The 21,791-nt window shown below is 39.4% G+C and overlaps 1 protein-coding gene across 1 annotated transcript in view; it reads left to right on the top strand.

Annotated features, from left to right (window-relative positions):
- T48 (FU domain-containing protein T48) overlaps positions 1-21,344 on the top strand; it is a 161,814-nt gene extending 140,470 nt beyond the window's left edge. Inside the window, exon 2 of the mRNA XM_065216498.1 lies at positions 19,826-21,344. Coding sequence (XP_065072570.1) covers positions 19,826-20,838 — 1,013 coding nt within the window. The 3' untranslated portion in view covers positions 20,839-21,344. The remainder of the gene's footprint in view (positions 1-19,825) is intronic.
- Positions 21,345-21,791: the final 447 nt, after the last annotated feature.

Raw genomic sequence — 21,791 nt, forward strand, 5'->3', positions numbered from 1 at the left:
AGACTAGTAGGTCCCGAAGAAACGTGCTCAACTTTTTGGCTCAGCTCTGGTACTATCTTCGGTCCCAAGCTAATCGATTCACCCCTCGAAACATAGGAAAAACCACTAACCCCTCATTTTATCTGTCAAACTTTCATAGCGAATCAAAACAAACATTGTGTAGTACTAGAATTTTGACTAGAATGGGGTACGTTAATCGTTTGCTTGGGACCAATAGGCGTATTGATTGTTGATAATATGCCGAGCGTGGTTATATCACAAAAACCACGCAGGAACGGCAATCGATGGAGCTGAGGAATAATGAGGTAAATTCTAAACAGTATTTTAAAGGAGCCAACTGTAAGCAGGTAATAATAGACATTAATAATCAAACAACCATAAAAAGGTAAGAATGAATTTATTTATTTTAAATACAGTAATGACCTGATTTTGTCAGCCCCTCCGCGCTTCAGATTTTTTCTTTCAATAATTTCACATACCCATAAATCTAAATTTTTCTCATTCATCGTTAAGAGGGATATTTAAAGTATACTTTGGTGCAATAGGTTCAAGAAGATTACTGAAAAAGGGCATGGGTTTTGTAGAACATTGGAATACATTTTCAAAAAAGGAGGCTGACGAAATCGGGACATTACTGTATTCCATTTACATTTACATGATTTATCACATATTTCCGGAGAGCTTCGAAGTTGGAGCGTAGTTGATTTTGTAGATAGGTACGTCATTTTTCGGTTTCTCGCGGATTGGGGCTCAGTCTGAAAAAACTAATAACACAAACAGGTAAAGGAATAGTTCCTCTTTGATTTGGTAGGGTAGAGAACTACTTTGGCCTAATCGCCCATTTCAGGCCTATCGAGCAGAAAATTTCAAATAAATCCATGATTTCAGAGTTAACAAGTCAATTATGCGTTTGATACGATGCTTTAGTTAATAAGCTACCGAACGAAGTCAATGAAAACGCGTGGTATGAAGGTTTGCACCCATTATTCCCAAAAACAAAAGAAGCGCTCCGACCGAATCAATTTTTATCTTTATCCGATAGGCCGAAGTGAATTCATTGGCGTTTCAATGCATTAGGCCGAGTTTAGAATCCGTAGGCCGAGTTTGGCGTCAAGAAGCAGTGTTAGACTTTTGACAATATCTCAACAATTGGTTTCTCTTTATCAAATCTTACGATACATACGGAAAGGTAAATACATTTGGAAGCCATCAGTAATAATAACAATCCGTTTGGTGCTAAACTGCGCTATATTAAGAAAGATGAAGTGCGGGTTGTGCTTAATAGGCTGGAAATGGGGTAGTTAACCCTATAGTTTGTTTGCAAGATTGTTCTTTTGCTCGCGGGAGACCGGCGATTGACGTGTTTGTTTGCAGGGGCGATTGCGCCCAGATCTCGGGGTTCTCCGGATTTATGGTCGTAATCTAATACACACATTTGATCACAATACGAGCCTAAGAGCTGCAGTGACCTAGTGAGCACCATAGTTCGAGTCATCTGTTAGTATTGTGTATCGCATGGATTTCCACTGTGGTGTGCTTCTATTGTGCCATACCCATATGTATTTTTGTGGTGCGACATAGTGGAAAAGTGAGAGCGTAATTAGAACATTTACCCTATACAATATGCAATTTAAAATTAGCTTCGAAACTAACTTCAAAGTGAAGCATTTCAGGGGAAACATGTCAGAAGGGTATAACTCGAAACGTAAACAATGACTTTGAACGTCGATTTCTTTTCTAAAGGGTGTCCACGATGAAATTGCCACACACAAAATTGATTCGCAAAATTCGAGTTTTCATCCGATTGCCATCAAATTTTCAGGGATTGAGAAATAACTATTAAACTTCATTTTACCATTTTACTCGTATTTTATTTACAGTCCATACGCAAATGCCCGCACCTTGGCCTTAACCCCGGCCATAAGATTCTGCACAACCTGTGAATCAACCGTTTTTTGCTTGTAAACCCATACTTTCTTCAGTTCCTCGACTGTCTTCACTACCTTAGGTCGTTTAAGAAGGTGCTGCTTCATAATCGCCCAGTATTTCTCGATGGGGCGGAGCTCCGGAGTGTTGGGAGGGTTGAACATTTTCGGCACGAAATTGACCTTATTGTCCGCATACCACTTCAGCACGTCCTTGGAGTAGTGGCATGAGGCCAAATCCGGCCAGAAGATTGTTGGGACGTTGTGGGCCTTCAGGAGAGGAAGCAGCCGCTTCTGGAGGCACTCTTTTATGTACACCTGTCCGTTCATCGTGTCCTGGGTCACGAACGGTGCACTCCGCTTCCCGCACGTGCAGATGGCTTGCCAAACCAGGAATTTCTTCGCAAATTTGGACATCTTCTGAGTGCAGACATGCTCCGGAACGCTGAACTTATCCTTGGCCGTGAAAAACAGGTTGCCGGGGATCTGTTTGAAGTCGGCCTACACATATGTTTCGTTGTCCATGATGCAGCATTCAACTTTCGTCAGCATGTTGAGGTACAACTTCCTGGCACGGGTTTTGGCGGACTTGTTCTGCTTCTCGTCGCGATTAGGGGCCTTTTGTACCTTGAACGTTCGAAGCCCAGCCTTAGTTTTGGCCTTCTGGACAAAACTTCGGCTTAGGTGCAGCTTCTTAGCCACATCCCTAACGGAGGCGTTCGGATTTCGGTTGAAGGCCCCAACTACGCGGTTGTGATTTTTGGTGTTGTACGGAATACTTTTTCCTTCACTTCTGGGCTTCCGATCGGTGGTCAACCGTTCCTCGAACCGCTTAATCACTCGCGACACCGTGGAATTCGCGATTCCCAACGTTTTAGCGATGGAACGATGCGAGAGATCCTTGTTCTCGTGATGAATGCGCAAGATTTTATCACGCACGAGCTGTTCTTTCGACTCCATTTCCGCGAGTTTTGATCACAGGACTTTAAAACTTGCAGGATGTCAATAATGCACTATGAACTAAATCCTCCCAAATTTTCATTAAATTCTACCCAACGATTAAAAAGGTAGAGCAATTTCATAGTGTGGCAATTTCATCGTGGACACCCTTTATGACAACACACCCATGGAATCTGACTACACCAGCTCATAGAACAAACATTGCTCTGTCAGATGATTTAGTTAGTTTGATTGGGTGTTTAGTCATTTGTGAGAAACCGACGATCCAAGTCATTGTTTACGTTTCGAGTTAGACCCTTCTGACATGTTTCCCCTGATTTTAGTCACTTGAAGGTGTCACCTGGGACGAATAATGATATTATTAATATATGTCAAAGCCTAAGAGAAGAAGTGACAATACGGGGGCGAAAATGAACCAATTTTCTGTCAAACGTGAACCAGCTCCTGATTGGCCGATTTCATGTGCGTAAGATAGAGACAGAGATAGATAAAGATAGAGATAGAGATAGAAATAAAAGAGGAAGAAGCCAATTGTCACCTCTTCCTCTTAGGTCAAAGCCAGAAGTACTTGAAACACGTTAAATTTTAGTTTAAAAGCATGATTGTGTAGGTAGATTAGAGATTTCAGTTATTTATTAAATAAGACTAAATAATCATCAAATGAACTTCAATTAGAGAATTCAGAAAGTTAATTAACATAAGAGATAGGACGCGAGGGGTCCGCTTAGGGAGGCAACTAGCCTTTAGAGTTGTATAATAAATTTTTCTATATAGTATATTTGTTAATTACAGGCAATGCCAATAGCAGTCATATCTTCAATCAGGCGTTTACGAATAAGTAAAGTATTAGGAAAGGTGTGTTAAATATGTTGATAGGTTTGAAATAAGAAGTAGGATTGTTGTGCTTTAGTTCTCGGTAAGTTATGATGTGTCAACTAAACCCTTTTGAGCCAATTTTCAAAAATCAAATTGATTGAGTGATTTATTCAAATACACCTTCATTGAAACATTGCGTTGCGTTAGAAAACAGTATTCTTCTCTAACGAAAATTTACGATTCATGCATCTAACATAGTAGTAGTAGCAGTGTCGCAGATTCTAATCACAATTGCTGTAAATAGTGCAGGGCTGAATACGGATCAAAACTAACATAACTCTTAACACTAAAATGATCCCGGAACTAACACTCATCCATTGCTTTTTTAGTTATATATTAGTTTTATTTTCCAACTAATTTATCTATTAACCCATTATCTTTATGAATAGCGAATCATATGGAGTTGGAACTCAAAGAAATAACGTGATTTCAATGGACTAAGGAGAAGGAATAGAATTACTTCGAACAGGATAGCAAACAAATTCAGGACCAATCCATTAGAGACCAGAAATCAACAAGGCACCTGTGAGTTATATACTCGGAGAGGTATTTGATAAATAATCAAAAAATGTTTAGTTAAAATCATAGTGGAGCCAAAGATCAAGAGAGGCAATTGTCAATAATTCATTAATTAGTAGAAATAACCATATTATCCTATAATTGATATTACTATTTTTATATATCAATGAAATTAGTCATAACAGAGTAACAGAAAGAGTTTAAAAACAGATGGGGAAGGACAATAGACACAAGTGGACACAATAGACAAGACAAGTTGGGGTTAATACACAAGACAAAATGACAAAATAAGGGACGACAGAAGACAAGACTGGGACAAAAATCAACCTTTAAAAAACAAGAATGTGCAATTATATTATCAAAACTATTTGGATCAACACAAAAACAACAGTGACCACACGGGCACCATAGCCTAGGAACGTCTGTGTGTTGATTTAAAATAGAGGCTGTAATGTAGATGTAAAATTTATCAATAAAAGGGGTCCAGTGTAGAGTTTAATCATGTGTATGCTGCCACTGTGATCACTACAAAAAAAAATCCACTTGATTTTCATGTGTCTATACTAGAGTGATGCAAAATTTGAAATTTTCGCTCCACAATACTTAAACGATTGCAAATCTGATCCTGGCTAACCTCTCAAAATTTGAACCCATTTGGTGAGAAACTGAGATGGCACAAACCATTTGAAGTTTGTATGGGAATTACTATGGTAAAACCAAGATTTTTGTTCATGTCTATCTAATAATTCACCATATCGGTCTGCTTCAAAAGCTTTACTTACTTGTAGTACTTGTAGGAAATTTTCCCAGCTACAACTTTGCTGAAGACCACTTTTTGATTAAATGAAAGGATCGAAAGTTATCAATGGTTCAATGCGCTGATGTCTTATGATCATGCTCAATCAACTGCTCAGCAGGCAACATTGGTGTTTCTGGGGCGTTGAATAGGACTCAAAAATTATGGCTACTATGTCACACTGCAAAATACAGTGTTGCCTACAGAGCAGCTGCTTGATCATGTCATAAGTTTACCAATCTCTTAAATAATTAATAACTTTTTCCTGTCTCGTTTTACATAGAAACGATCTTCAGCAAAGTTGTAGCTGAGAAAATTTTCTATAAGAATGGCTATTGAACTATTTCGCAGCTCAATATGGAAAAAAGACTAGAAGGCATTGGACAAAAAAATGAGATTTTCCATAGTAATTTACATGTAAACTTCAAATGGCTTGTTCGAAGTCTGTTTCAAACCAAATGAGTTATAACTTTGGGAAGCTAATCAGGACCCGATTTGAAACCATTTAAGCACTGTGGAGCGAAAAAGTAAAATTTTGCATCAGTCTAGTCTACACATAAAAAGAATCCACTCAGAAGTACACATGAAACATAGGAGTCAAATGAATAGTATGTGTGGTTACACATGAATTTTATGTGTACACTTAAGAACTATGTGTCCGATACATATATATATCATTTGTTTATCACATTGCAAAAATTCATATGTGGGACACATAAAAATTAGCTTTGGATTTTTATTAGTGTAGTTCATTTTAGCAAATAATCAAACTGTTAAAACCTCCACAAACAAAAAAATAATCAAACTGTTAAAACCTCCACAAACAAAGAAAGTACATTTTCAATAAATTTACACATATATTTATTTGAAAGCTTATCCAAAATGCAAACCTTTCTTAAATGGACCCAACGGACACAACATATGCTACTGATACCGCCATGTAGTCAACCTACGTTGTTGATAATGCCACGATTGATTGCTTGCGGCAATGCCATTGGATCGATTGCATAAAAGCTGATTGACTAAATACGTACCTAGTGATAGGACAAACCATCTCGGTGTGTGTCGATTCCCCAATCTGAGTCACTGATTCCAATAAAACTCTTATCTGTTTAAATGCAAAAGATACGCTTTCCATTCACTTTCTAGATACAGCAAAAAGCGGTTTGCAACTGTGTCTAGAGTGGATTACAGGATTCAATATCGTGCAAACAATTGTGAAGGAGGATTGGGATTGGATAGTTACATCCCATGAAATAGCCTTCATATTCTTCATATGATTCTTCGAACTTCATATGCATCACTCAGTGGATTCGTCGGGATGTATCTTGATCTTTTACACCTATATTTGCTGCCAAACCAGTTCGGAAAAACTCTAAATCTCATAACTCATGTGTGAGTTTATGCGCTTGTGAGTTTTGCCTAGCAAAATTCAACAGATCAAAAATCACGAATGAGTTTTTAGTTAAAAATTTATTGCTTGTCACACACTAGTTTATTTTCTTAGAATGAATGAAATTTGAGAATTTATTTTCCGAACACTGCAGCCGAGTACTCTTCAGGAGATCGGTTAGCTCTCTGGTCCCAAACATAACTAGGTACCTTCTAAAGTTTTCAATTCAAATCCGATGTCTCATTTGCGTGAAAATTAGGGTAACCAACTGATTTTGGACCCCTAGAGGAAGTGAGATCACGTTTATGTCAAAATAATATTATTTGTTTATTATTATTATGCAATTTACATGCGGTTGTGTTCGAAAGCTACTCATCTTGGATGTAAAATGTCACTAGATGTTTTATTTATTGATATATACTCGAAAAATAATTCTTTTCACATCATGATATTCACATATTTTGGACCCTTCCACTTGATTTTGGACAGTGTCCATAATATATTTTGGACACACTGAATGGGAACGAATATATTTTGGACATGCTGAAGTTCTTTCAACCTATGAGCCTAAAATTAATTACGACGGTCACTTCTTCCTATCTCGCATTTGTTAGGTCCGTCTAGGTGGGAAAATTTTCAAAGAAGGTGCCGTAAAACGGGGTGAAATTGATCAGCGGGGTGAATTTGATCGCTGAGTATACCCAATATTGTACTTATGCATAATATTTTTACAATGTATAAAAATATATATTCGTACGTTTAGTAACGAAAAACATGTTACACATGAAAAAATATCACGAGAAATTTCAGCGATCAATTTTGCCCCGCTGATCAATTACACCCCGTTTTACGGTATGCATAAAAGTTAACCCCCCGTTACTCGCGCTGTTGTACTTTGTACAACACATATGAGTTTTCTATTGCCATTTTGTTGCTGCCAATCGATCTGAAACCAACTTGTATTCCTCAAAAAACTTGTTTTGAACTAAAAAAGCTAAACTTTGATTACAATTAACCCCCAAAATGCGGATAATAGAGAAAATGTAAATGGAAACCGCGTAAACTATGACCATACTACGTGGGATTTGACTTAATTGATTACAACATGGAATATATCGAGATCCTAGCCAGATAAAAAGTTACTGTCTTCGGCAAAGTTGTTCAGGAGGTCAAAGCCTATTTCTTAGTGTACAATAGTTCAGAATTATCTCACTTCGTGGTGCTAGTATACATGTGAAATTCTCGTGTATAAAATATCTCTAGATCCTGACCAGATAGAAAGTAAATGCCTTCAGCAAAGTTGTTCAGGAAGTCAAGCTCTTTTCGTTGGTGGAGTAGTTCAGAAATTTCACACTACGAGGCGCTAGTATATACGTGTAATTCTCGCATATACAATAGCTCGAGTTCTTGACCAGCTAGAAAGTTACTGTATTGGGCAAACTTGTTCAGGGGGTCAAGACTTTTCGACAGATAGACAGTAGTTCAGAATTTTCTCACCACGTGGCGTTTGTATACATATACACTTCTCGCATATGATATATCTCGAGATCCTGACCAAATAGAAAGTTACTGTCTTTGAAAAAGTTGTTCAGGAGGTCAAAGCCTATTGCTTGGTGTAGAATAGTTCAGAATTGTCTCACTATGTAGTTCTAGTATACACGTTAAATTCTCTCATATAAAATATCTAGAGAGCATGACAAGATAGAGTGTTACTGTCTTGGGCAAAGTTGTTCAGGGGATCAAGGCCTTTTGGCTAGTGGACGGTAGTTCAGAATATTTCACTTCATGGTACTAGTATATACGTGCAATTCTCGCATATGATATATCTCAAGACCTGCTAAAAATGTACTGTAATCGGCAAAGTTGTCCAGGAGATCAAACCCTATCGTTGGTGGAAAGTACATAATTTTCTCACTAGGTGACGTTAAAAGACACGTGAAATCCTTGCATACAAAATATCTCTGAATGATCCGCATACTAGTGCCACGTAAAGGGAAAATTCTGAATTACTGTACACCAACGAAAAGATCCTAACATCCTGAACAACTTTGCCGAAGACAGTAACTTTCTGTCTGGTCAGGATCTAGAGATATTTTATATGCGAGAATTCCTCATGTATACTAGCGTTGCAAAGTGAGAAAACTCTGAATTTAAGTCCACCACTTCCTGAACAACTTTGCCGAAGACAGTAACTTTTTATATGATCAGGATTTCGAGTTATTTTATATGAAAATTTCACGTATATACTAGCACCATATAGTGAAAAAATTCTGAACTATAGGCTTTGAACTCCTGAACAACTTTTCCGAAGACAGTAACTTTCTATCTGGTCAGGATTTCGAGATATATCACATGCGAGAACTTCACATGTATACTAGCGCTATGTAGTGAGTAAATTTTGAACTACTGTCCACCAGCAAAAAGGTTATTATCTCTAGAACTACTTTGGCAAAGACAGTAACTTTCTATCTGGTCAGGATCTCGAGATATTCCATGTTGTAACGAATTAAGTCAGAACCCTCGTAGTATGGACACCATTTACGCGGTTTCCATTTACATTTTCTCTATTATCCGCATATTTTGGGGGTTAACTGTAATAAATATTTAGCTTGTTTAGTTAAAAGCAAGTTTTTTGAGGAATACTCGTTGATTTCAGATCGATTGGTAGCTCGGCTGCAAAATGGAAATGGAAAACTCACACTGTTGTACAAAGTACAACGCGTGAGTACTCGTGTTACAAAAGTTGGCACGAGTAACGGAGGAAATATAATATAACATAAGGAAACAACTGATCATACCATAAAAAAAAATCATTCAGAAGTAAATCTTAATACGGAGACCTGACTCTATGCTTGCAGTCCATATTATTTTTTGTATGGGCTGTTCATGAACTACGTAGACGGTTTTTGAGAGATTTCAACCCCCCCCCCCTTCCGTAGAAGACAGTCTCAAACACAAAATTTAAAAAATTGTATGGACCGTAGACATCTGCCAAGCGCTCCCACCCCCCTAAAGCGTTTACGTAGTTTATGAACAGCCCCTTAGTTAAATGCGTTTGGGAGATAGGAAAACTTTTGTGGAAAACTAGGAACTAGGAAAACTAGGAAAACTCAGAGTGGACCTCTCAACGTGTTTTGCCGTTTTTCCCATTTTGAATCGCCTGATAAACAAGAAATATATTTAAAAACAATGAATTCATATAATTTTGATTGATTTACTTACCAATTTAATCAGAAATCTGAGATAATAGCACGATCGACCAACCGGATTTTTTTTTTGTCGCTCTTTTGATGATTCTCATTTGATAAGTGTCCAAAGTTGGTAACATTTTTTTACGATCTTTTTTGGACACTTTTTATTTAATACTTTTTAAGTAAAATCTTAAGGTGAAATCTTTATAAACACGTGAAATACATCTTCCAAAGTCAGATAAACTGATTTGATAAAAAAAATCATTGAATTGTATATTTTAGACCAAATTTAAAACAAGTACACTAACGCCGATTCCTCTTGACAAACGTCGAAACATGAAACTTTTTCGATAACATTTTCTAAAACTGCATAAATTAAGCAATTGTAAGCAATTTGAGGTGAACTAATGATCTTGAGACATAGAAAGTAATTGAAAGAATGTAATTACAACATCAACCCAGATGAATTTGAAGAAACTAGACAGTAAGCGAGGAAAATATATGAAAAGGGTCCAAAATATGTAGGGGTCCAATTCAAGTTGGTTACCCTATACGATGTGGTCGCATCCGCAGTTATAGCAAAATCCGCCAAACGTCACCATGTTAAGAAGACAAGACAATCGCAGGCGCCTTCAGCGACGTTCGCTGGCAATTCGTGATCTATTACCTGCTTGAAGAAGGCTCATTAACGGCAGCTACCAGCCACCGACGACTGTCTACCATCATCCAAATCGATTCTTGCTAAACAACAATAGCCGATAATTGTTTGTTATTATTGCTGGCTCTGAGGCGGCAAGGCAGTCGCATCAGTCTCATCCGCGATCGGTTACTTTTAATTAGCGTTCGATTGTTGTTCCCTGCTCTTGAGGTGGACTACTTTTTATAGAAGTTGCTAATAAAATTAGACCCCCCCCCCGCCTCCCGCTGGAACGCTACAAAAAACACATAATCAATCGATGCCGATGACGACGAAATTCGTGCTTCTATTGTTTTGGAACGTTGCTCGGTATTGTTCAATTAGCACAGAAAACTCCACTAAAGAGTAACTTTGCACGAGCTTCCATAAAAGGAACGGAATCCTATCCAAGCCGGTCGGTGCAAGCAAATAGATCACGACCAACTTCCAAGAAGAGATCTTGATTGCTCGTTTTACATGGTCGGTCGGTGCTCGCAGGTTAGCTTTTGTTTTGCATCCTCACTCCGCGCTTGATCGCGCTCATCTCCTCCGTCGTCAGTCAGCCGTCGCCGGGGTGGAAGACGCAAACCGCTATTTATGCTCGACCGACCCCCGGCCGTAAGAGATTACATAAACGTTGACAATAAGCCCGCTCTGGTGGTGGATGGAGCTCTAAGCTTATCTGCAGAGGCGGATCTGGAAAGAAAATATGTAACAATAAACCATTGAAAAGAAGCCGTGGTGCCATCCCGGAACAGATCAGATCCTAACCTCAAAGATCCGACCGCGCTCTATGGGGGTTATGGTAAACTTTCAATTTCTTCTGATGGCGATGGCGCTCCGGACCAAGCGATGAAAGGTAAGGTTTCCCAAACGGATCGGAGAAGCCGCATTCACGCGGTAACCACGGTAACCACATGTCGATACGATTGCAGTAAATAATGCTTTTTTATTGCTACCCGGTGACTTACGATGATGGTGGCGCACTTTCGTCGATCAAGGCATACGACGCTGCTGGGCCAATCGTGTCAGTGGTGCGTAAATATAAATAATGAAGAAATGTCATCGGTGATCGGTAGCGTCGGAGCGGATCGATTGGATGGGATTTGCAGCTATCGCAAATCAATTATTTTACGCTTTTTTTTAGCAGTCTTGCCGGTGGATTTACGGTTATATATTTTTTGACGTTTGCCAAGCGAGGAGGATGCGAACGATCACAAAGGGCCACATTATGCCAATCGTTATTTGCGTTCTACAGGAATTAACTGATTGACATTTTAATACACGTTTATCGAGGATTTTTCGAAAAATTTCCGTTAATTGGCTAACGTAGTGTGGTAGAGTTCTAAAGATAAGTTATGTTTAAGCTGAATTGAAATAAAATTCATGAGTTATTTTGGGTCCACACCATGCAAACATTCTGTATTGCTAAATCTCAAGATTTTGATTATTTAGAAATATAATGCCTCGGGGAAATTTGGTCAAGACGTCAAGGACTGCTAGATGGTGGACAGATCGATTCAAAATTCTACCGCTAGGTGGCACTAGTGTGCATGCACATATTCTGTGCTACTACTCTTCCAGATCCTGATTATATATAAGGGTTGTGTCTTTGGCAAAGCCGATCAGGAGCTCAATTGATCAATTGTGAATGCTACCACTAGGCTAGTGATGAAGCAAATATACTGTAGGTACTACTGTATCTCAAGATCCCGATTATTTAGAAAGGATGTCTTCGGCAAAGTTGATCAGAAGTTCAAGTGCTGCTGGGAGGTGAACAGATCAATTCGGAATTCTTCCAGTAGGCGACCTAGTGGCAGAATTCCAAATTGGTATTAACCACTCAGCACGTTGATCTTTTCTCAAAGCTAAGTCAAGTCTCGAAAAAAAGATTAGGAAGGTTCGATTTTTTCAACCTGGCAAGCTATTCAAATGGAATGCTTCCTTCTTTTTAACTTAAGCAGTTCTTTCGAGTTGTACTGATTTCATAAATTTTTCAATAATCAAAGTTAGAAAATTCCTGTTAGGAGAATTAACCACTACCAGCAGCTGGCGCGCAATCCAGGTGCATCACGCCATGGAATGCACCAATACGAAGCAAGTAGGGCAGAATACCTTAGTAAGCACTTTTAGGGCATAAATAGGGAACATGAGGTTCGCTCACTTTTTCCAGCTTTCAGCGCAGGTGGCTTGTAATAACTGTTCATGTGTAGCTAAGGAAGAATAAATTTGTGAACTTGTAACTTGCTTCCTTCTCTTGAACTTGAGCAGTTCTTTCGAGTTGTACTGACCCATTCATTGAAATCACCCATTCGGCGAAATGTGCTCCGATGAAATGTTCTTTGACGAAACGTCCTTCGGTGAAATGACACATCCTCCTCTTGATCCCCTGATAAACTGTGTCAAAGACATTACCCTTTCCATAATCTGGACCTTGAAATAGAGCAATACAGAATATTTGCAAGCTCACTAGCGCCACCTAATGACAGAATTCCGATTTGATGTGTCCACCACCCAACTCTAAGACTAGAAGGTCCCGAAGAAACGTGCTCAACATTTTGGCTCAGCTCTGGTACTCTATTCGGTCCCAAGCTAATCGATGCACCCCTCGAAACATAGGAAAATGCACGAACCCCTCGTTTTATCAGTCAAACTTTCATAACGAATCAAAACAAACATAGTGTAGTACTAGAATTTCGACTAGAATGGGGTACGTTAATCTATTTGCTTGGGACCAAAAGGCTAGTCAAGTAGTGAGCCAATTTAAAATCGTTAGTTTCCACCGGTTGGTTCTACCCAATCCTCTGCCAAGAAGGAGGGTTGCTGAAGCCACCACCATTGGTGGTGTCAGCACTGTAGCCTACAGTTTTTATGCTTTGTTTATATGTGCATTAACGTATGCGTTAAAAAATCTTATGTGAATAATCATTAATGAAACTTGAATGATTAGCTTGCTTAATTTATAAATTAATATAATAAATATTTAATTCCTACATATACGCGCTTGTTGAACAATTATCACGATTATATTGCCGCGCAACAAATCAAACATCTATGTGGACGGAGCATAGTTTCTCAATGTTTGTAACAGCTGTCTTAGATTGGTAGATAATCGAGCCAAAGAACCAACAACTTTGGCTTCATGCAAAATGTTGGTTGATGACGTTTCTGCCACCATAGTGGTTCTACCGCATCTATCAAAATGCCACCGCAGGAATAAAAGCTAGATAAAAATATTTAAATTTGAACGTCAGAATGGGTTTGACAGCGCACGGTGGACCAGAAATGCAATTAATTGTCTTACCCTGGGTGTTCTCTGTTGTACACAGAAGTCGTCTCCATTCAACTCGATCCATGGCTGCACGATGCCAGCCTCGCAGTCGTCCACCTGGGGGCCGTTCAAAACACACGTAAACCAAAATTTTTAACCCCTTCCTCCTCCCTCCTAAACTATAGTAGACTTTTCTGATACCCCTCGCTACTCCTAACGTCTACGTAGATTTTGATAATTATGAAAAACAATTCAAAATCTTTGTATTGGCGATCTAACGATGACATAAAGCTCCGCTTGTGGCAAATAAGAGATCTAGAAAAATGATAATTTTAATTTGCTTTTATGTTACGAATAAAGTATTTAAAAAAAAATTGGTTGTGCATACGGGAAAGGGGGCAAGTCACTCTGCCCCTTGTGCTAACACCCACAAAAACACAGTTTGACGCACTTCAACTGGAAAGCTAATTTTTTCATCAATTCTGGCATCACTGCCAATAATGTTTACGTTTGTTGATCAATTTAGTTGTTGTTTTTCTCTTGCAAGGAGAGAGAACCACGGCAGTCGGTTTGTTGGATTGCACCGGACCTCGATGGAGGAAATCACTCGGGATACAGAAGTGACACGTACACCGTATTCCGCGACCTGGAATATCCATAACTGGATGCGATCGGGCCTACGAGAGCGCATGGATGATGGCGTGGATTAAAGCTAAGTGGCCACTGTCTATTGTTTATCCGTAGTGAAAGTGTGAACGTCTGCACCAGGACTACGTTTGACTAAATAAATTACAATTTCAAAAAGTGGAAATGTCTGTCTAGATCCGTCAGAACGCTCCGATGAATTTATTTTGGTATGTTGGGAGTGTCACAGCAACAGTAAGGTGCTTATAATTCTAGATCACTACTGGGTTCAGTCCAGCTCGCCTCTGTGGTCGTGCTTCTTGTAGTTGTTAATGGTAGTGCCTGTAGTGTTCCGTTTATGCTATGTTGCCTTTTAGAGCTGAATTTTACACATCTTGACGAATTGAACTAGCTGTTTCAGTTCGTCTTCCACATTTTCCTCGAATATCTTCGGTAGTGAATTAGATGCACTTTGTTGCATTAAGCAAACAACAGCGAAGGAGTCGCTGGGGGATCCTTCATTTTCAGCGTATTGTTATGGTCGAGGATATGCCAGTAAGCATATTTTTTTCGGTTGATGTTTTGACAGCTCGGTCGACCAATTAACACCCAAAAACACCTTCCGACACTAAAAAGCACACAAAAACACGAACTATACGTTCTACTCGGGTACTCGTATACAACGTATATCTGTTATAAGTCAGGTAGCACAGTAGGACTAAGGGAAGGTCCATTAATCATGTCACGCAAATTTGGCCCATTTTCAACCCCCCTTCCTCTTTGTCACATTTTTTGTATGGACCTTAATTTTTTTTTGTATGGCTCGTCACAGTTTCCGAAACCCCCCCCCCCCCTGAAAGTGTGACATAATTAATGGATGATCCCTAATGGTCAATGTCACTAGCTTTAACGTTTTCACTTTGATTGTTTCCAATGTTTTCAACAATCTTTGCTTGATCCACTCATTCCAACCAAATTGCGTTGAGATTGCGTTTCATCAAGCGACGAGCCAAATCCAAGCCAAATTCATACGCTATCCAGCTCGAAGGACCAAAAAAGCGGAGAGAAGCGATACTGATTCCCCAAGTGGAATCTGATCAAGCGTTGTTGATTCCCAATCAAACAAGAACTGCCTTCATTGCAGTCACCACCAACCAATCAATGCGGCTGTTCTAACAACTCTTCCATAGCCCTGAAAAGGGCTGCATACAAACTCTTCAGCTTGGTTGAACGAGGCAATGACGTTTATATAAGGTCCGGGCCAACAGGCAGCTTGCTGGTGTTAGAAGCAAAACTATTGCTGAGCAATGAAGTGACGACGTTACTCTACACACTTACAAATATTCATGTAAATTTAGGTGCTCTGAGAGTGACACATACGAGCGTCAATTTTGACATAAATTTGAGTCATAACAGACGCGAAATATAACTTAATCAAACTTACTTTTCGTCGAGCAACGAACTTTTCAGTCTCGGAGAACATAAGATTACATGACATGTTTGTTTACGCCTCATCTTTTATGTCATAGATGGATTCCGTCACGTGTAAAATTAGTTTTTTCTAAGTGTGTACCATAACATTCCATACTGCGAACAGTGAGATTTACGTCACTGCCAACAGCTGTTTCGTGTAAAAAGATAAACATTGCAATGAAATAGGGGAAATGGAAATAATGTCGGCCTACATGCCCCTAATTTGGGCCCATACATAAATTCAGCAATCGTAAATTTTCAATAGCGGCCAAAAATATCCATAAGTACCGTCCCAATGACGTGTTCATCTAGATAAAATTGATAAATAGCAGATTTCTAGCGATGGACCCAATCTTAGATCCATAGGCCAACATTAGAGGCATTTCCCCTACAAACACCAATAAACATTTGCACATTTCACTAACACCAATAAGCCTGTTGGTCCGGACCTTATGTAAAGGACATTGAGAACGAGGCACTTTCAGTTGGAGATAAAGGATCACACACACACACAGACACACACACACACAGACACACACACACACACACACACACACACACACACACACACACACACACACACACACACACACACACACACACACACACACACACACACACACACACACACACACACACACACACACACACACACACACACACACACACACACACACACACACACACACACACACACACACACACACACACGCACACGCACACTCACACACGCACACACACACACGCGGTAGTACTAAAATTTACGTTTATTTGCTTGTGGCTTTTGGCTCTTCATTTTTGTTCTAGTTAATTGATTATTCTAATGTGATTATTGCGTTTAGCGCTAATTTACAGGATACCCTTTTAAGTAGGGTTACCATATGGTATCCTAAATGAGGACATGTCCTCCTTTTTCAATAATTTTTCTACATCCTCCTTTTGCCCGAAAATGTCCTCCTTTTTAATCCTTGCATTTTTTTTCATTAAAATGTTTTCAAAGAGCGTTGTTTGCAGAGCTTATTTGTTTCATTATGTCGCAACTTCATCTTATCTAGCAAATGCCATTCGATGGTGGGACTAGGAGTATACATACTACAGCTGTCAACCACCCTACATTTGGTGGCGATCCATTTGGTGTATTTTAACATAAAGTGTATCTCAAAATTGAGCGTACAGCTGTCCGTACATTTCAGAAAAAAAAACAGCTGTACGAGCACAACTTAAAAAGATAGATTTCTAAAGTTCCGGCCGCTGGCTCATCAAGTGTAAGAAGTTAGAGTTATTTTAGAAAAACTAGATTTCCTAACAAAAACACATTTTCTTGAAATACAATGAGTCAAACAAATTGGATTTTTTGCTCATCTGCCAAGATTTCAAAAATCTATCTACTCACAGTCTTTCAAAAAATTGCCCATTCAGGTGTATGCTCAATTTTGAGACACACTGTATATTTGACAGATGGAAAATTTTCAAATAAACCTGCTATTCTACCAGACTTATTTCAGACAAACCAGGAATCAATTTTGACAAACAATTTCTCGAAAATCGGACGATCAACAACAGAGGGGTTAACATTATAATTTATTTTCGAAGTGTCAGTGAAAATTTATCAAATGGAACACATTGCCTTAGCACCGACAAACCGACATGAATGACCATAGCAAAAACAATAAAAATTATGACCAAAGCACACTACTGACATCTGGCTCCGTGTTCGTGGGAAAGATTTAGCTAAGCCTAAAACCCGCATGCAAAAATTATGACTTCGTTCGTGTCTGATCTATTCTGGAGAAATTATTTTTATCTAGTTAAAAAAAATCGTATGGTTTTGACAGTTCGAATCACTGCACATTTAAATTGAACGTTTATGATATTCGGACATAAGTCAGAATTAAGTGTCATGTCGGTTTGTCGGTGCTCTTAGGCTGTGTTCCATTTATCTGAATTTTTACATAAATTTTACATTTCGAAAATAAGTTATAATGTTCGAAAATCTCTCTGCTGTTGATCGTGTGATTTTCGAGGTGTTTGTCAAAATTGATTACTAGAAATAAGTCTGGTACAATAGCAGGTTTATTTGAAAATTTTCTAATGGTTTTAAGGCTGTAAAGCTGTAGTTTTCATGCAAATCAACTAGACTAGATCATTTCCAAGTATCAAAAATGAATTATGAAGGCTAGTTTGATACATTTTTCAGAAGTATAACGAGAAGATGAATTGAATTGGTAACGACTACAAGTTATGAACGATCTCAATTAAACCTTTGCAAATCGTGAATTTCGTGATAGCGCACATATTATTAAAACGTTTGATAAAAACTCATTGTCCTCCTTCAATGTTAAGAAAGGGAATCCTTAATCTCCAAACCTCAAATGAAATGTCCTCCTTTGCAAATTTTTAATATGGTAACCCTACGTTTTAAGGGCTTGTTTTCGTACTAATCTGCGCGGACAGGTAGCCGTGTTTTATACCCTTATTCAGCATTTTACGAGCGCTTATGGCCGCCACAATCTGGCTGAGTTTTTGGTAGTGAACATATCTCGCGTCACTTTTCAAATAGACCAATGTAACATATCCACCATTTTGAGAAAATCGAAGTTGAAGTTCGACAGATTATTTTTTTAACTGTTTAAAAACAACACATTTTACATTACTATTTTTAATGTAGTCAGCATATAATAACGTTGAAAATTCAGAAGAAACAGTAAAATCACAATTTTACTTTGAATTTCATGCTACAACATAGAAAAAATCACATAGGACGTTTTGACAAGTCGAGTTGTACATCGGACATGTTACATTGGACGATTTTTCTCAATGACATAATCAATGAGAACTACATTGGACGTTTTGTCTACATGATACTAGATTCCCTTTCACAGATTTCAGAGTATAGTACCTAACTTTAGATTGGCCCCGCCTTTGGAAAATGAGCACCAATCATGTTAGGCAGTCCGAATGACCGAAGTAACAATCATGTACCCATCATTTCAAACTGTACATTGGACAATTTTTGATCAATGATTATCATAAATAAATGAAAGTAAATTTGGATGGATGTTTTTGTATCACATACAATGACAGAAGAGCAATAGTTTGTATCGCTTAACTCGATTTGTTTACATTTGTTACATTGGACTATTTGAAAAGTGACGCGAGATATGATTAGACGTTTAGGTTGTGTCGTTTGACTGGTAAACGTTCAAATTTGATCGTTTACACGTCAAACGACACAAGCCAAACTTCAAATCATATGTTCCCTACCAGAATCTCTGTAAGATTGTGGCGGCCATAAGCGATCGTAAAATGCTGGATTGTTGTCTCTCGTCGTCGAGCTGCTGGTGATGTTCATTATCAGGGCGTGGTTAATGCTGCAAATCTTCACCTTATTCAATTCGTTGCGTTGCGGACGGAACAACTTGTTTTTTTTACAGTCTATATTTTTTATGAAAAGTATTTTTTTTTCCAAAAACCATTTGCCATTGTGAAGTTTTTTGTGGGATTCAAAATGGCTGAATTTAAGCAAAAACGTGAATGATTGACCATAACTAACAATTATACAAAGCAAAGCTGTTTTTAATATTTGGCCTGGAAAGGTCCATCTTAACATTTGAAAATGCATAAATTTGATAGGTGCTTTGATGGAAACCGCTACCATGGCTGATTTTACAAGGCAAAACAGCCAAGACAATGGTCATTTGTGGATTCTAGCGACCTTGTCCTTAACTGAAACTTATTTCAGCAAAATTCAATGCATTCATGAAAGATGTAGTTTTTTAAAAACAGAAATCGCTGGCGTTGTAAATATGCACGAGTTGAGTTTTCGTAGATATCCCAGAACTATCTAATTTGCAAAGAAATTCGGAAAAATGAAGCCATTCAGTAGACCTTTAATCATCTTGACGAAGTCAAGTTTTGTAACTAGCCAATGGCTGTAGGATGTATCTCTTATTGTAATGATCACCAACCATCAGTAAGAAAGAGAGATTCGACCTTGTTATAGTCATCGCTTCATACATTAGGGATGTACCTACCATTAAATTCAATCACAATCAACCAAACATCACCCTGTTCACGCACGTCTAATCCTCCAACGTCTCCTTTCCTCTTCTCTTCCACAGACTGTTCCATCCTGCACCCGGCCTGCGTACGCTGCAACGAGCGCGGCTGCGTCAAGTGCTCCGAACTGATCCAGCTGGACACCAGGGAGTGCGTCAGTGACTGTCCCGGCGGATACGTCGCCAAGTGGTCCACCACGTCCGAGTTCATGGGTCGCGTGTGCTACCCGGTGGGATTCTCCGGCTCGTTCCTGGCAGCCGTCGTCGGAATCGCCGCCGGTGCAGTGCTCTGCATCGTGCTCATCATCGCCGCCATGGCCGTCATCCGGCGGAAGCAGAAGCGGAAAAAGTATCGGGAAACCTTCATCGATGAAAACATCGATCGGCTAGAGTTTCTCAAACAGCTGGACGAACTGCGACCACAGGCGGAGTATTTCCTCCAGATGCTCAACGACACCAGACGGCAGATTCGCAAGCTACATCTGGCCGGTGACAGTTCCGGTGCTGCCACCTATCATCCGGTGGTTCGCGATCTTGCCAAAATCCTCATCCTACTCAACAAACCGGTCGAGTTGATCAGCTCTGCTCCCCACGACTGGCAACGGTTGTACGTGTGGGCCGAGAAGGTTCTCGATCGGTACAAACCCGAACTGACCCAGTTGATCGAGTTCCTTCAGCAGCCATCGATTCCGTCGTCCGCTTCGGATCCCCGCCTCGGCACCAGTGAACATTCCACCTTCAAGTCCAAGTTCAGCGGAAGCGCAACGGGCGTCAATGAAAATGATATTTCACCCAGTTTGAGTGCCAAGAACCAGCGCAACCTGCTGCAACCGGAATCGGCTACCAAGCAGCAGAACCACTTTCTCGGTTCGCTCATCAGCTTGCACGAGTTCGACGAACGATCATCGTGCTCGCAAACTGACGGGGGCAATTCAAGCAACCCGTTCGGGGACACGTTCGATCATGTGCGGTCGTACCTGTCGACGTCGGGCATCAACGACAGTTCCCTGTGGTTACAGGATGAGTTCTTCAAACTTGGCTTCCGACCGCAGGATGAAATCACCACTGAACTGTAGACAGAGACATACATTCCAAGAGCGGGAGGGGCGACCTTTGTAAATAGAAGACGAGTATTAGAACTTTACGATTCCGCTGCAATCTGAGCAGATGCCGGAACGATCGATACAATCACGAAACTAGTCAAAGCAATTGAATTATTTGTACAGCGAGAGGACGTTTTATATTAATATAATAAACATTTATTTACTGTCAGGTTAGTGAAGGACGCATAGTTCGTAGGCAACTTTCGATAGAGAAAAGAGAGAAGCCTATTACAACTAGATTAAAGGAGTCTCCGGGAAGATGATTTCTGGAATAAGCAATATTGAACTTTGTAAGATTTGTCGGATAGTTTCTCCAGATGGAGGAAGACCTCCGAGCGATAATGTGAATTAGTGAAATAGAAGCTATATTTGGAAAGGTAAGGCAATACAAATTATATTGAAGCACCTCTTGCCAGAGGGGATATCGCTCATCGAGAGCTCAGAGAAAGATTGATCAAATGAATAAACACGTTATTGTACTGGTGCCTTAGGTTCTTCGTTAGAATTTGATAGAAAATTCCATTCGCTGTAACCATTTTGCTATATTTCTCGGCATTGAAACACTGAAAGCATTTAAAGGGTGTTCACAGTTAATTTGCATCACTTACAAAAAGCTGGAACATTTTGCCCTTTGAGTTAATTTTAATTAAATTTTGGGTGAGATGGATCAGTGTGTATTGTTTACAGCGTGAGTTGCATTGTGAAATTTCTAGTAGTTTTGAAAATGAAGTCGAAGGAACAGCGCTGCGCGAGAAAATTTTGCAAAACAACCCTCATGCGTTTTGCGTTGATCACTACAGAGCAGGAAATATTGTGCTGCGTTGAAGATCACAAGCGAGTGGTGGCTGCCTGCAAAAACAAACCCAACTGTCGCGAAAAAACTGCATCTGACAAAAAAGATTCGCGCAGAAAACGCCAAGAAACGA

The sequence above is a fragment of the Ochlerotatus camptorhynchus genome, unplaced genomic scaffold (assembly GCF_037179485.1).
Source record: "Ochlerotatus camptorhynchus isolate MF236.1 unplaced genomic scaffold, CSIRO-AGI_Acam_v1.1 ptg000063l, whole genome shotgun sequence".
NCBI lineage: Eukaryota > Metazoa > Arthropoda > Insecta > Diptera > Culicidae > Ochlerotatus > Ochlerotatus camptorhynchus.